General features: G+C 57.0%; 2 protein-coding genes across 3 annotated transcripts; both read right to left on the bottom strand.

Moving 5' to 3' along the window:
* Positions 1–102: 102 nt before the first annotated feature.
* On the bottom strand, positions 103–3,766 carry GALE (UDP-galactose-4-epimerase). Its single transcript, XM_050909803.1, has 10 exons — positions 3,580–3,766; positions 3,360–3,475; positions 2,976–3,089; positions 2,542–2,718; positions 2,297–2,410; positions 2,133–2,199; positions 1,928–2,013; positions 1,695–1,772; positions 1,372–1,486; positions 103–1,283 (listed from the first exon to the last, which is right to left on the bottom strand). The coding sequence occupies exons 1-10, from the start codon at positions 3,698–3,700 to the stop codon at positions 1,228–1,230; spliced, it is 1,044 nt and encodes a 347-aa protein (XP_050765760.1). The 5' UTR covers positions 3,701–3,766; the 3' UTR covers positions 103–1,227.
* Positions 3,767–5,539: 1,773 nt separating this feature from the next.
* Positions 5,540–10,484, bottom strand: HMGCL (3-hydroxy-3-methylglutaryl-CoA lyase). 2 transcript variants are annotated; one of them, XM_050909841.1, is made up of 9 exons: positions 10,434–10,484; positions 9,979–10,068; positions 9,608–9,715; positions 9,095–9,190; positions 8,434–8,582; positions 7,749–7,812; positions 7,274–7,462; positions 7,016–7,141; positions 5,540–6,621 (listed from the first exon to the last, which is right to left on the bottom strand). In XM_050909841.1, the coding sequence occupies exons 1-9, from the start codon at positions 10,482–10,484 to the stop codon at positions 6,520–6,522; spliced, it is 975 nt and encodes a 324-aa protein (XP_050765798.1). In that variant the 3' UTR covers positions 5,540–6,519. The 2 variants fall into 2 exon arrangements, with proteins under 2 accessions (XP_050765798.1, XP_050765799.1); XM_050909842.1 differs by lacking the exon at positions 10,434–10,484 and adding an exon at positions 10,138–10,188.
* Positions 10,485–11,169: the final 685 nt, after the last annotated feature.

The raw sequence follows: 11,169 nt of genomic DNA, 5'->3' as shown, positions 1-11,169 counted from the left end.
GCACCGTCAGCACCTCTGTAACGAAGGTTTGGGGGGAGCGGATTAGCACGAGGCCCCAGGGGCAGCAGCTCCGGCTGAGGGGAAGCAGAACAGAGCTGCCACTTAGAAAGTAAGAAAGTTTATTTAAAAACGAATCAAAAGCTCAATTCATAATTTAGTAGCATAAGTTATTAATCCAACTGACAGCAAACCGGGCTGACTGCGTCATCGCTGCCTAACGAAGCCGTTAGAGCTGCCAGTAATAAATAGGACCAGTATTTGACAGCTGAGCAGAGCCTTCTCCTGGGAAGCCTTTGGCAACGTGATTACGGAAGCGGCTGCCACAGGCAATGTGAAAGCAAAACCAGGCACCAGCCAAATCTAACAGCAGCAGGGGGGCTGCGTGCAGCCAGGCGAGGCCGGCCGTGCCCAGGGCTGGCACAGCCATGGGCAGGGGCTCCTCGGGCTCGGCAGGAGCACATGGGAGATGAGATTTGGTCCCCAAAACCACGCTGGGGGGCAGGGGAAAAGGTGTGGGGGGAGGGAAGCCCTTGGCAGCCATCGGGGCTTTCGCCCTGGGGGAGCCAGGCTGGGGAAATGAGCCATGGTGGCCTCGGGATGTGACTGGTCCCTGTGGGAGTGGGGGATCAGGGGGTTCCTGGGGCCCGAGGCCATGAGGTAGGTGCTCAGCAGCCCTCTCCGTGCCCAGGGCAGGGGGCAGTGGGTGCCCCGGCTTCCCCCCTGAGACCGGGACCCTCTGCTGCTCCCTGAGCTGGGCGGGTTGGGGGCTGGGTGCAGCAGGGAACGGGTGGGTTTCCTCCGCAGTTTGGGCTCAACAGGACTCCCTTGTTTGAGTGCTGGATGTGGCCGCTTCCCAGGGCACAGGGAGGGCCTAGGAGCAGCTCCGATAGCGGCTGCAGGGCCCAGCCAAGCCCCTTCTGCCTGCTGGGGCTGGCACCAGCCCCTGTGCATTCCCACGAGGGGGTTTTGTGCCCTGGGTGCCAAAGCCAGGCTCTGGCTCCCTTCTTCCTTGTGTTTCTGCTCTATGAGATGCAAAGGACCTGAGGGGATGAGGATGAGGAGTGGAGAGGCTGGGGATGCTCCTGCTTTCCTGCCCCACGCAAGAGGCAGGAGGGGGAGCTGGAACTGCACCCAGGATGATCGCAGCCTCGCTGGGGCCATGGGGGGAGGCAGGCAGGGCTGGCCCGGAGCAGCCCACGGCAGCCAGGAGAGCCCTCGGGTCACGGCTCAGTTCTTGCTGAAGCCTGTGGGATTCTGCAGCTGCCACCGCCACAGGTCCTCACCTGCAACAGGGAGAACGGCGGTGAGGGGTGGGCCAGGAGAGGGGGCAGCCGGCGGCGCACGGCATGCCGGGGAAGGGGATGCTCTTACACATCTTGTCCAGGCCAAAGGCAGCTTTCCAGCCCAGCTCGCGCTCGGCCAGCGCCGGGTTGGCGTAGCAGGAGGCCACATCTCCCTCCCGTCGGCCCGTGATCTTGTACTTGATCTGCAGGGAAAGCAGCACCGTGGGGTCTGGGGGCTCAGCTGAGGGGACTCATCTGAGGCCTGGGAGCTGAGGGGGTGGTGCCAGTGGCTGCTGCAGACGCAGGCACAAGGGCTGCCGTGGCAGTGACGGCTTGGGGTGGCAAGGGGGGGGCCTGTGGGAGCAGCTGGCTCTGTGCCTGTGGCCCTGCAGGCTGCAGGTCAGACCTTACCTCCCTCCCTGAGGCTTTCTCCATGGCCTGGACCATCTGCAGGACAGAGTAGCCGGTGCCTGTTCCCAGATTGTAGATCTGGGAGGAGGAGAAGGGACATGGGTCAGCTTCTTCTGCAAGGGGAGAAGGGCTAGGCCCCCCCTTTAGCTCCCCTAGGGCTGTGAGACCCCAGCCCTGGCCCAGCCCCACAGCCCCAGCAAGGCCGACCGCCCCCCAGACAACAGCCTTGGTACCTTGCAGCCACAGTTCTCCTTGAGCTTCTTCAAAGCAGCGATATGGCCCTTGGCCAAATCCACGACGTGAATGTAATCCCTGACGCCTGCGGGGACACAGAAGGTGAGCACAAAGCTCTCCTGCCCGGGGTGCAGCCAGGCTGAGGAGCTGCGATGGCTGCCCCAGGGGATGGGATGTCTCTCCTCCACCCGTTCTGTGATGTACCCGTTCCATCGTCCGTCTTGTAGTCGTTCCCAAACACACTCAGGAATTCCCGGCGCCCCACTGCCACCTGCACAGAGGGACAAGCCCAGGAGAGCCCCGTCAGCCTGTGCCCCACACAGGCACCATGCGCCCGGGGGTCCTCAAAGGCTGGCACGGGGTGGTACCTGCGCCACGTAGGGCATGAGGTTGTTCGGGATCCCCTGAGGATCTTCTCCGATCATGCCTGACTCGTGGGCACCGATGGGGTTGAAATAGCGCAGGAGAACGGCGTTCCAGTCCTAGGGAGACACACAAACATGGCTGCCTGGGGAGGGTGTAGCGCTGCACGGTGCTGCCTGCTCACCCCAGCACGCTCCAGTGGGAAAAGACCTCGGTTCCCAGCCCTGCGTGCCTTCGGGCAGCTTCTCACCCTCTCTGCTTTGCAGAGATCTCGAATCATCTCCTCGATGAAGTACTTGGATTTGCCGTAGGGGTTGGTGCAGCCTCCAACCGGGTGGTTCTCATCCAGGGGCAGGTACTTGGGGTCTCCGTAGACGGTGGCAGAGCTGCTGAACACGATGTTCCTCACGCCGTGGGCTTTCATGGTCTGGGGAGCAGGGACCAGCCGCCACTGAGCCAGCAAGCTCCGTGCCCTCCAGCTCAGCTGCACAGCTCAGCCCTCCGCAGGCGGCAGCTCCTGCCATGCAGGCACCGTTACACCCCTGGGACAGGGCCTGGGCATGGGGAGCACCACAGGGACCAGGCTGCCAGCCAGCACAGCCACCCCAGAGCAGGCTCACAGCCAGCGCCAGTCACCCAGCACCCACCCCGAGCACCACACGCTGCCCTCCCGGTTCCGCTCACCTCCAGCAGCCGGATGGTCCCGGTGAGGTTCACCCTGTAGTACTCCAGGGGCTTCTGCACAGACTCCCCCACTGCTTTCAGCCCCGCAAAGTGCATCACGGCTGAGAAACGGTGCTGCAGGTGGAGAAAGAGCTTGGCATTAGTGCCACAGCAATATGAGACAGAAACTCCAGGCAGAAACCAGTCAGAATTCTCCCCAGGAGTTTCATTCAGGGAGCCTGCGTGGTCTCCACGGCCCAGAGGAACGTTTGCTGGTGACAGCATTTCCTCAGCACCGTCCTCCCCAGTCCACGTCTCCCTCCTGGCTCCCACTCCCAGCACAAACCCCTCTCGCCCCTCGGAGCCCATGAGGCCACCTTGGGGCACTGTAGCTCTTGCTCTCACCTTACTGAAGAGCTCCTGCAGCGCTGCCTCGTCGGTGATATCCAGCTCCTGGAAGAGGATGGGCTGGCGCACGATCTGCTGCACACGCCGGAGGCTCTCGGGGAGCGCGTCTGCCCCTGGGGAGATGGAAGGGGATGAGGCACTGGGATAGCTGGAGGTCCTGGCACAGGCTGAGAGGGGCCAAGCCCCTTGCGTGGGAAGGGATGAAGGCTCTCCGTACCTCGGATGGCATTGTGAAAGTTGTCTATGACCACGGGGACATAGCCAGCCTCCACCAGCTCCAGCACACAATGACTGCCAATGTAGCCAGCTCCACCGGTCACCAGGATCTTCTCTGCCATGGTTCCCTGGGGGAGGAAAGGCCCTTCAGTGCAGAGTGCTGTGTGAAGCGGCCTGGGGTGGGCACGACAGCCAAGGGCCCTGAGAGGGAAAGGGCAAGGGACACTGTCACGTCAGCACTGCCTCTAGGCACTCCCTGCACTTGGCCAGGCCAGAGCCAGAACAATATCCGGAGAGGAACGGGCTGGGCAGGTTGTAGCACACCCTGGCGAGGTGGTTCACACCTCCCGGGCAGGGAAGGTTTATCTGCCACTTGTCACATCCCGGGGGAAAAACCCTTGTTCTTTTAAATCCAGTCAAGATCCTGGTGTCACCCATATCCTACAGCACAAATCCCTCAGGCTAATTCACCCCACAGCACAAGGGCAGGGAGTCAGCTAACGGTATTAACTTGGGTAGTCTCCTCAAGGGACATCAGCTCTGCCCTCTTCCCCCCATTCCCTGTTTTTTCTCCAGCTCTGAAATCCCCTCTCTACAACAGTCCCAGCACTCCCTCCAGCCTCCCTTCCTTTGCCCAGCGCTGGCCCCGTTCCACCCCTGCTTCCCAGGAAGGTGGGCACTGCGTCACTGCAGACTACAGGGACATTTGCTGGCATATACAAAGTGGAAACCTGGAAGCTAACCTGCCAGAAAGCCCCCGGTCCCTGGGAACCCAGCAGCAGCTCCTGCCCAGCGGGTAGGAGGGAGAATCCACTTTATTACCAAGGCATGTGAAGGCAGCACAGGGAAAGTTTCCACCCTGGGTGACTTTAGTCACTCTCAGAGCTGCGTCTCAGGCTGAAAACCAAACTGAAACCCCTAAACTGCCCTGCTCTGTGTCTGCTGCCGGCCCCAGGGCTGCTCTGGCAGGCAGGGAGGGCAGCTCCAGGGGAGGCCGGAGCCTGAGCCAGGCAGGTGGGGGCTGGAAAGCCCAAATAACGCTGCTTTTCACCGGGCAGGTGAGCAGGCAGGCGGACAGGGCAGGGGCCCGTGGGACAGGGTGTGGACGTGGCACAGCCCCGGGACAGGGTTACCTGCGAGGCCGCGGTTACCCGCAGGGCCGGGGATACCCGTGGGTCTGAGCTTGGGGCCGGGAGTTACCTGAGGAGCCGGGACCAGGGCTGCCTGTGGGGCCGGGGGTCTCCTGAGGGGCTGCGCATTGCCTGGGGGGCTGGGGTCGGGTCCAGAGCTTACCTGAGGGGCCGGGACTGGAGGTCCCTGTAGGGCTGGGGGGCCCCGAGGGGCTGGATTTACCTCAGGCCCGGAGGTTACCTCAGGGGCCCGGGGTTACCTCAGGGGCTGGATTTACCTCAGGGGCCCGGGGTTACCTCAGGGGCCCGGGATCTCCCTGCTGAAGGAAGGCACGGCTGGGTACGGCAGCACGTCCCTCCGCTCACCTCCCGCCCTCGGGCCTGGCTCCCCGGCGCCCCCCACCCCCCACCCCGCCCGCTCACCCGCCGCTCCGGCCGCCTCCCGCCGCCGCACTCGGTCTGCCTCTGCGCCGGGTGCGGCCCCTTTAAGGCCCGGCCGCGCTTCCCGCCCCCCGCGGTGCCACGCGCACCGCTCTCCCATGGAAACGTGTCACCGCCGCTCCAGCTACGGGGCGGCAGCGGGGACAAAAAGCCGCGCGGCGCGCATGCGCGGGATAAGGCAACCACACACCCCCCCGGGGCGGGGAGCAGCGTAGGGGGACAGCTGCCATTGGCGGGCCGGGAGGAGGGCGGGGCCACACCAGACTACCCGCGGGGAGGGGCCGTGCGCGCTCTGTCCCGCAGCGCCCCCTGGCGGAGGGAGGCGGCCACTGAGCCCCGGGCTTAAACCCACCGATTTATTCACCGATTCCAGCTTATTTCAGTGTTACGGTTTATTTAATTGTTACAGCTTATTTAAGTGATGTAGAGAGACCCGGAGGGACAGTCCCGTACGCAGCACGCTGGGACAGTCAGAGAAAGGTGCAGCACACAGCTACAAACCAGGCCCACCCCACGGAAGGACCCCACTTGTCTCTGGTCTCACGAATAAACTATTAAATAAATTATTTTAAATAGAAGATTGGGGGAGACTGCCCTAGGACCTGTCTACCTTGAGGAGTACATGTGCGTATAGAATAAGCGTGTTTTCACGCCGTTTGCTCTCTGGGGATGGGCCACAGCCCACAATGATGCAGCGTTCCCACAGAAGAGGCGCTTGGAACCAAACCAGCAGCAAAAGCTCTTTACCTGGTTTAGTTAACCCAAATTTCTAACAGTTTAGAATATTAAATAATGTGTTTTTTACTCCTAGTATTTAGAAGTATCTTACAACAGATACAGTCCGTTATTACAATCCCTAAACGCTAAGACAGAAGGTCCAAGGCGGCCCCTTGACACGTGAATGACGAAGGGGAGTCTTTCGATTTCAGTCTTAACATTTGTAGTGAGGAGAGAGAAGGGAAGAAGGGTCAAGCCTGACCTGGAGAAGTGCTCTAACTGGAAAAGCTGTGGTTTATCCTTTGCTGGTAGTTTACGGCAACACACTCTCAAGGTAGAAGTTACCGGACGCTGTTCTGAGCTGGTGCCAGACACCGCAGCTCTCTGTGAGAAGGCAAGTGTTGCGGCCGCTACTTCTCCCTCAGCCCATCCGCACTCCCCCTTCTCTAAGGCAAACAGCTAATGTCTTCAAGGTTGAATGTAGTATTCTTGATATTTTCATTTCTTCATAGATTCTGGTGGATTATGCGTCTCCTCTCAAGCGCTGAGCCTGGAAGGAGCACTGAAGATAAGAGGCAGCAGCATGGAGGGGAAACTCGGCCAACACCGGATCCTTGCTTTCTTCTTGATCCAAGGAGAAACTCAATTCAGTATCACAGTCTGCAAGATGCCTGGGACACTTTGGAATTGGTTCGTCTGTTGAGAGCATTGCAAATAAACGTGCCTGTGTCCATCAGCTTCTGCAGATCCACACCCTTCATGGGAAAAAAGATATGACATGCCTTGGTACCGGTTCTGCCACATAAAGCTGCCCAGTACCAACTGGCATCACTGGGAGAGACTAGCAGGGGGTGAGGGAGCCTTTAAAGGGCACTTTAAGGAGGCGCTCAGTGCCCGCTGCTCACTAGTGCGATTCTGAGAGTGAGGGTCAAATCGGAGAGCGCTGAAAAAGGGAGAGGAGGAAATGCTGCCGGCGGGCGGGAGCGGGATCGGCGTGGCAAGGCAAGGCCCCCAGGCACAGCCCGCACAGCAGACCCAGAGCGATCCTCCAGCTGCTCCCCGGGCCAAATTTTGAACCCCTGCTGAAGCCCAAACAGAGCCATCGTGCGAGAGGCTCAGCTGCTGCAGGCAAAGGCTGCTCGCGCTTACCGTGTGGATCCCCAGGCCGTTCAGCATGTACACCAAGTCCTCCGTCGCAACGTTTCCCGACGCTCCTTGGGCGTAGGGACAGCCTCCAAGGCCAGCGACGGAAGCATCAACCACGCTCACACCCATCTGCAAACAAAACCACTATCGGTAAACTCCTCTTAAAGGACAAACTGTGGTCCTGCTCCTCAAATCTACGGTTCACAAGCAAGGACAAAAAAACTCAAGGAAAGATGCTATACTTCAAAGCAAGAACCTTACCTGAAGTGCTACCAAGATGTTGGCAAGAGCTTGCCCGTAGGTATCGTGGCAGTGAACAGCGAGGGCCCCAACTGGCACCTCCTTCATGACTGCTGTCAGCATCTCCTTCATGCTCCCCGGGGTCCCAACGCCAATGGTGTCACCGAGGGAAATCTCGTAGCATCCCATCGAGTACATCTTCTTTGAGACCTGTCCAAAAGTCAAGATGCTTACTGAAAAGGCAGCTTTGTCATTCCCTTCCCCAGAGCTGGATACCTGCTGTACAGAGGAATCAGGGCATGCTTCCCTGGAGCACAACAGCCATGGGGACGACAGACTCTTCTCCCTGAATTCCCCCATCCATTTCAGCTAGCTGTAACCTTCCCCAGTCTTCGGTTAAACGGTTTGACACATCCTCCAGCCCCCAGTGCCCAATTCACATCCATAAAAGCCAAAAACCTCTCAGAGATTCTGGTTATATTTATGATGAACTCACCTCTGCAACTTTAGCGGCAGAAATCTTCCCTTCATAGGGACATCCAAGGACACAGGAAACGTATCTATGGTTAAAAAAAATAAGCACTTTTAGCTAGAGAACTGAAGTGAGATTATACTGGCCAAATTAGTCAGGACCTGTACTGCATCTTGCATGCTCTATACAATGGAAGAATTCATTTCATATTCTAAAAATCAGTCCAGTGGACAAAGCTTACATAATTAACTATTCAACAACTACTTCTTCCATGGACATGAAAAATTTGCCAAGACAAGAGTACACAGGACTGCTGGGTTTGTGGATCTACGCAGTTCCATGTGGAATGTCTGCCAAGAAGCTAGTATTATTTTGGATCATTCGGTAAAGCTGAAGACAGAATAATTACACGCAGGGTGAATCCATCTGGAGGAGTGTAAACTGCCATGAGCGGTACAGGCTTTGCACCAAGGCAGCACCTGAAACTGTGTTAGTGTGGTGGTGGTGCCAAATCAACGCTTCTCAATGCACTGAGCTCACATCTGCTTGCACCCATCCAGGTAGAGAGACACCCCCCAAAAAAGGTAAAGTTTAAAAGAAATCCCACGCCCCAGCGCTGCACGGGCTGGACTCCAAAGAGATAAACTCAAGCAGTCACATCTCTCCACACAACCTGCTCGATGCCAAGTTCGCAGTAGGAACTTCTTACCCCCGGACAGGAATGCTGGCTGCTCTCGCTGCAGTCATCACTTCATCGAATCTCTCCAAACTCTCCTCTATGGAACAGTTGATGTTCTTCTTAGTGAAGAGCTCAGACGCTGCTCCAAAGATCGACACTTCTTTGGCCCCTGCTGCCACCTGCCAATAGAAAGCATAAATTAAAGCGAGCTGATTTCTCTTGCAAGGGAAATGACAAGCACAACCATGACTACAGTTCTCTCATTTTATAAAAAATATTTTTTCCCCAATTCTTCCCTGAACAACCCAATTCTTTCCTCAGATAGTTCTATAGCAAAAACATGACGACACATCCACGTTTGTCTTCAAAAGAACTGTAAAGTTACAGATGCAGCACTAAAGCTACATCTGCTGGATGTAGTCAGGAGAGCTGTGGGACATGCAGATAAGACTGAAAGTATCACTCTCAATTAAAACAGATTTTTTTTTTTTTAAATAGAAAATGAATCGAGGTATTTTCTATTATAAACAACAGGTTTCTATTTCCCCAGCAAAATGATCCCTTGTAAAGGAACTACAAGATGAGACTGCTGAAAGATGCATTTCCCACCCTTAACCACAGTTGAAACGTTCCTTCGTAGGCAACCCCGCACATGAGGCACGGTGAACATTCAGACCCCGCCGTCTCTTACCGCTGCCTGAAATCCTTTCAGGTTAGGGGTCAGCACAGGATAACTAATACCAGGCAACTTATTAATTCCTTGCATGACTTCAGTATGGTCAGCCATCTGCAAAGTAAACAAGGAAAGGTTTCTACGGGTGACAACATCCACTTCTGCAAATTATAATTTTTAAAATTGCATTTTAGAACGGGAAGAGAAATATTTAGGAATAAGAGAAACGGGCCTCTAAAGAGCAAACAGCATTGCACCCTGTGAAGGATCATAGTTCAGTCACCCAGCCAGGCCAGCGCCAACACGTGCACAACCTGCTGTTTGTATTTGAGCTGTACATTTGCTCTTTCGCAGGGTCCAAAGGGAAGGCCTGGGACATTGCAAGCTCTTTTATTTGGCTTTGCTGCTTCTTGCCTGGTTACAAGCCAGGGGAACAAGGACTTTGGAGCAAGCAGAACCTTTTCATTGGATTACTATCTATTATTAGGCATTTTTGTAATATACGATGTTGAATCCCGTTTGAATACTGACCTGAGGAACCCACTTGGGGGAAACAAAGCTGGTGGCCTCTATAACCTGAAGCCCCGTCTCTGACAGCATATTGATTAAATTAATTTTCACTGGTGTCGGTACAACATTCTAAGAAAAAGAAGAAAAGAAAAACGACCTAAAGTTATTATTTGCACAATAAACTTTTCCACCGCTGCAAAAAAAACCCTCATCTTTCAACATCAAAAAGCGGCATTTAAAAAAAAACCCAAAACCCTGTCGGCGGGGCACAATGGCACGTTAACGATTGGTTAGCGAACCCCCCCCCAGTGAGGTGCTGAGGGGCCGCGAAGGGCTGAGGGAGACGCGGCGGGAAGCTGAGGGCGCCGGGAGCCCCGCGGGCCCGCCCGTACCTTCTCGTTCTGGAGCCCGTCGCGCGGCCCCACCTCCACCACCTTCACACGCTTCGGGAAGGCTCCGGCCGCCGCCGCGGCGGCGCTGACCTGGGGACAGAGGGAGAGCGTCAGCCGAGCCCCGCGCCCGCCGGCCCCGGCCCCCCCGGTCCCGCTCACCGGCCGCAGCGACACCGCCCAGCGCGGGAACAGCCGCCCCGCCGCCGCCATGTCCGCCCACTCTCATGTGACCACGCCCCCCCACCCCCACGTGGGTCGAGGGGGGTGTGGCTTCATAGTCACATGACAGCCGCGCTGCCACGCTCTCCACGTGGAGCCGAGACCCCCGCTCGGGGCCGGGGCCGGGGCCGCGGCAGCGGAGCCGCCCCTGCCCCTCCGTCCCCTCCGGCTGCGAAAAGCCCTCGCTGCCCGCCCCCGAGCCGCCGTCGGGGGAACGAGAGAGACCCAACCCGTACCTGTCCCCGCGGGCCGTCCCGCGACAGCGATCCAGTGGCGCACTGCGGCATGTTTCCCTCCGGCACCGGCACTGTGCGGCCGCTCGGGAGCCGCTGACTTATACGATGGCTTTCCCGCTGGCTCGTGCCGCTAAATAAACACGGCGTGTTTGTTTTGGATGGGCCCCCTCCCCGCACCAGAGGTTACCAGCGTGATGGGGTTGGGAGACAAAAAGGCCATTGCTCTGTTGTCCCTTTTTTTTCTCCCTCTCTGTGTTCGTAACAGCGTCATCACCGGAGCCGGGTGATGCTCCCGTGAGTAAGTGGGTCTCTGGCAGCCAGTGCCAGTTCTCTGAAGTCCACACAGATCATCAGCACAGACCATTATTTGACAATTGAGTAACAGCTCCTACACCACCAGCTCAGCACGTGCCCCAGCCCTGGGGCTTAGCCTGCGCTAAACTCTGTAAGTGTTCTGGCAACTTTGGCTTGCACCACATCGTACAGTAACAAAATAAAGCCTGTATGCAACGTTGTGGGGCCTTCGCAACAACCGTGCTGCAGAAACACATGCTGTTATGACGACTTTCATCATTTACGTACATGTTGTTCAACCCTTTTTAGGGGAGTTCAACATCGACGCAGGAAATCTTATTTCAGTGAAATAGAAGTCAGAGGTTCAATTCAGAACAGTGGCTTCTCTCTTAAATTCACGTAAGAACAAAAACTTCTGCTTATAGCTGTCTCCACCAGAACA

Source organism: Gymnogyps californianus, chromosome 22 (genome assembly GCF_018139145.2).
Source record: "Gymnogyps californianus isolate 813 chromosome 22, ASM1813914v2, whole genome shotgun sequence".
NCBI lineage: Eukaryota > Metazoa > Chordata > Aves > Accipitriformes > Cathartidae > Gymnogyps > Gymnogyps californianus.
This window is presented reverse-complemented; position numbering and strand designations above follow the sequence as displayed.

What these genes read in the sequence shown, in the direction of transcription:
- GALE (XM_050909803.1), bottom strand. Translation starts at nt 3,700, where the DNA reads ATGGCAGAGAAGATCCTGGTGACCGGTGGAGCTGGCTACATTGGCAGT. An exon ending in CAAGACGGACGATGGAACGG is followed by an intron (nt 2,014 to 2,132) that starts GTACATCACAGA and finishes GTGTCCCCGCAG; the next exon opens with GCGTCAGGGATTACATTCAC. An exon ending in AGAAAGCCTCAGGGAGGGAG is followed by an intron (nt 1,487 to 1,694) that starts GTAAGGTCTGAC and finishes CTTTCCCTGCAG; the next exon opens with ATCAAGTACAAGATCACGGG.
- HMGCL (XM_050909841.1), bottom strand. Translation starts at nt 10,484, where the DNA reads ATGCCGCAGTGCGCCACTGGATCGCTGTCGCGGGACGGCCCGCGGGGA. An exon ending in GCCAGCATTCCTGTCCGGGG is followed by an intron (nt 7,813 to 8,433) that starts GTAAGAAGTTCC and finishes TTTTAACCATAG; the next exon opens with ATACGTTTCCTGTGTCCTTG. An exon ending in ACGGCCTGGGGATCCACACG is followed by an intron (nt 6,622 to 7,015) that starts GTAAGCGCGAGC and finishes TTTCCCATGAAG; the next exon opens with GGTGTGGATCTGCAGAAGCT.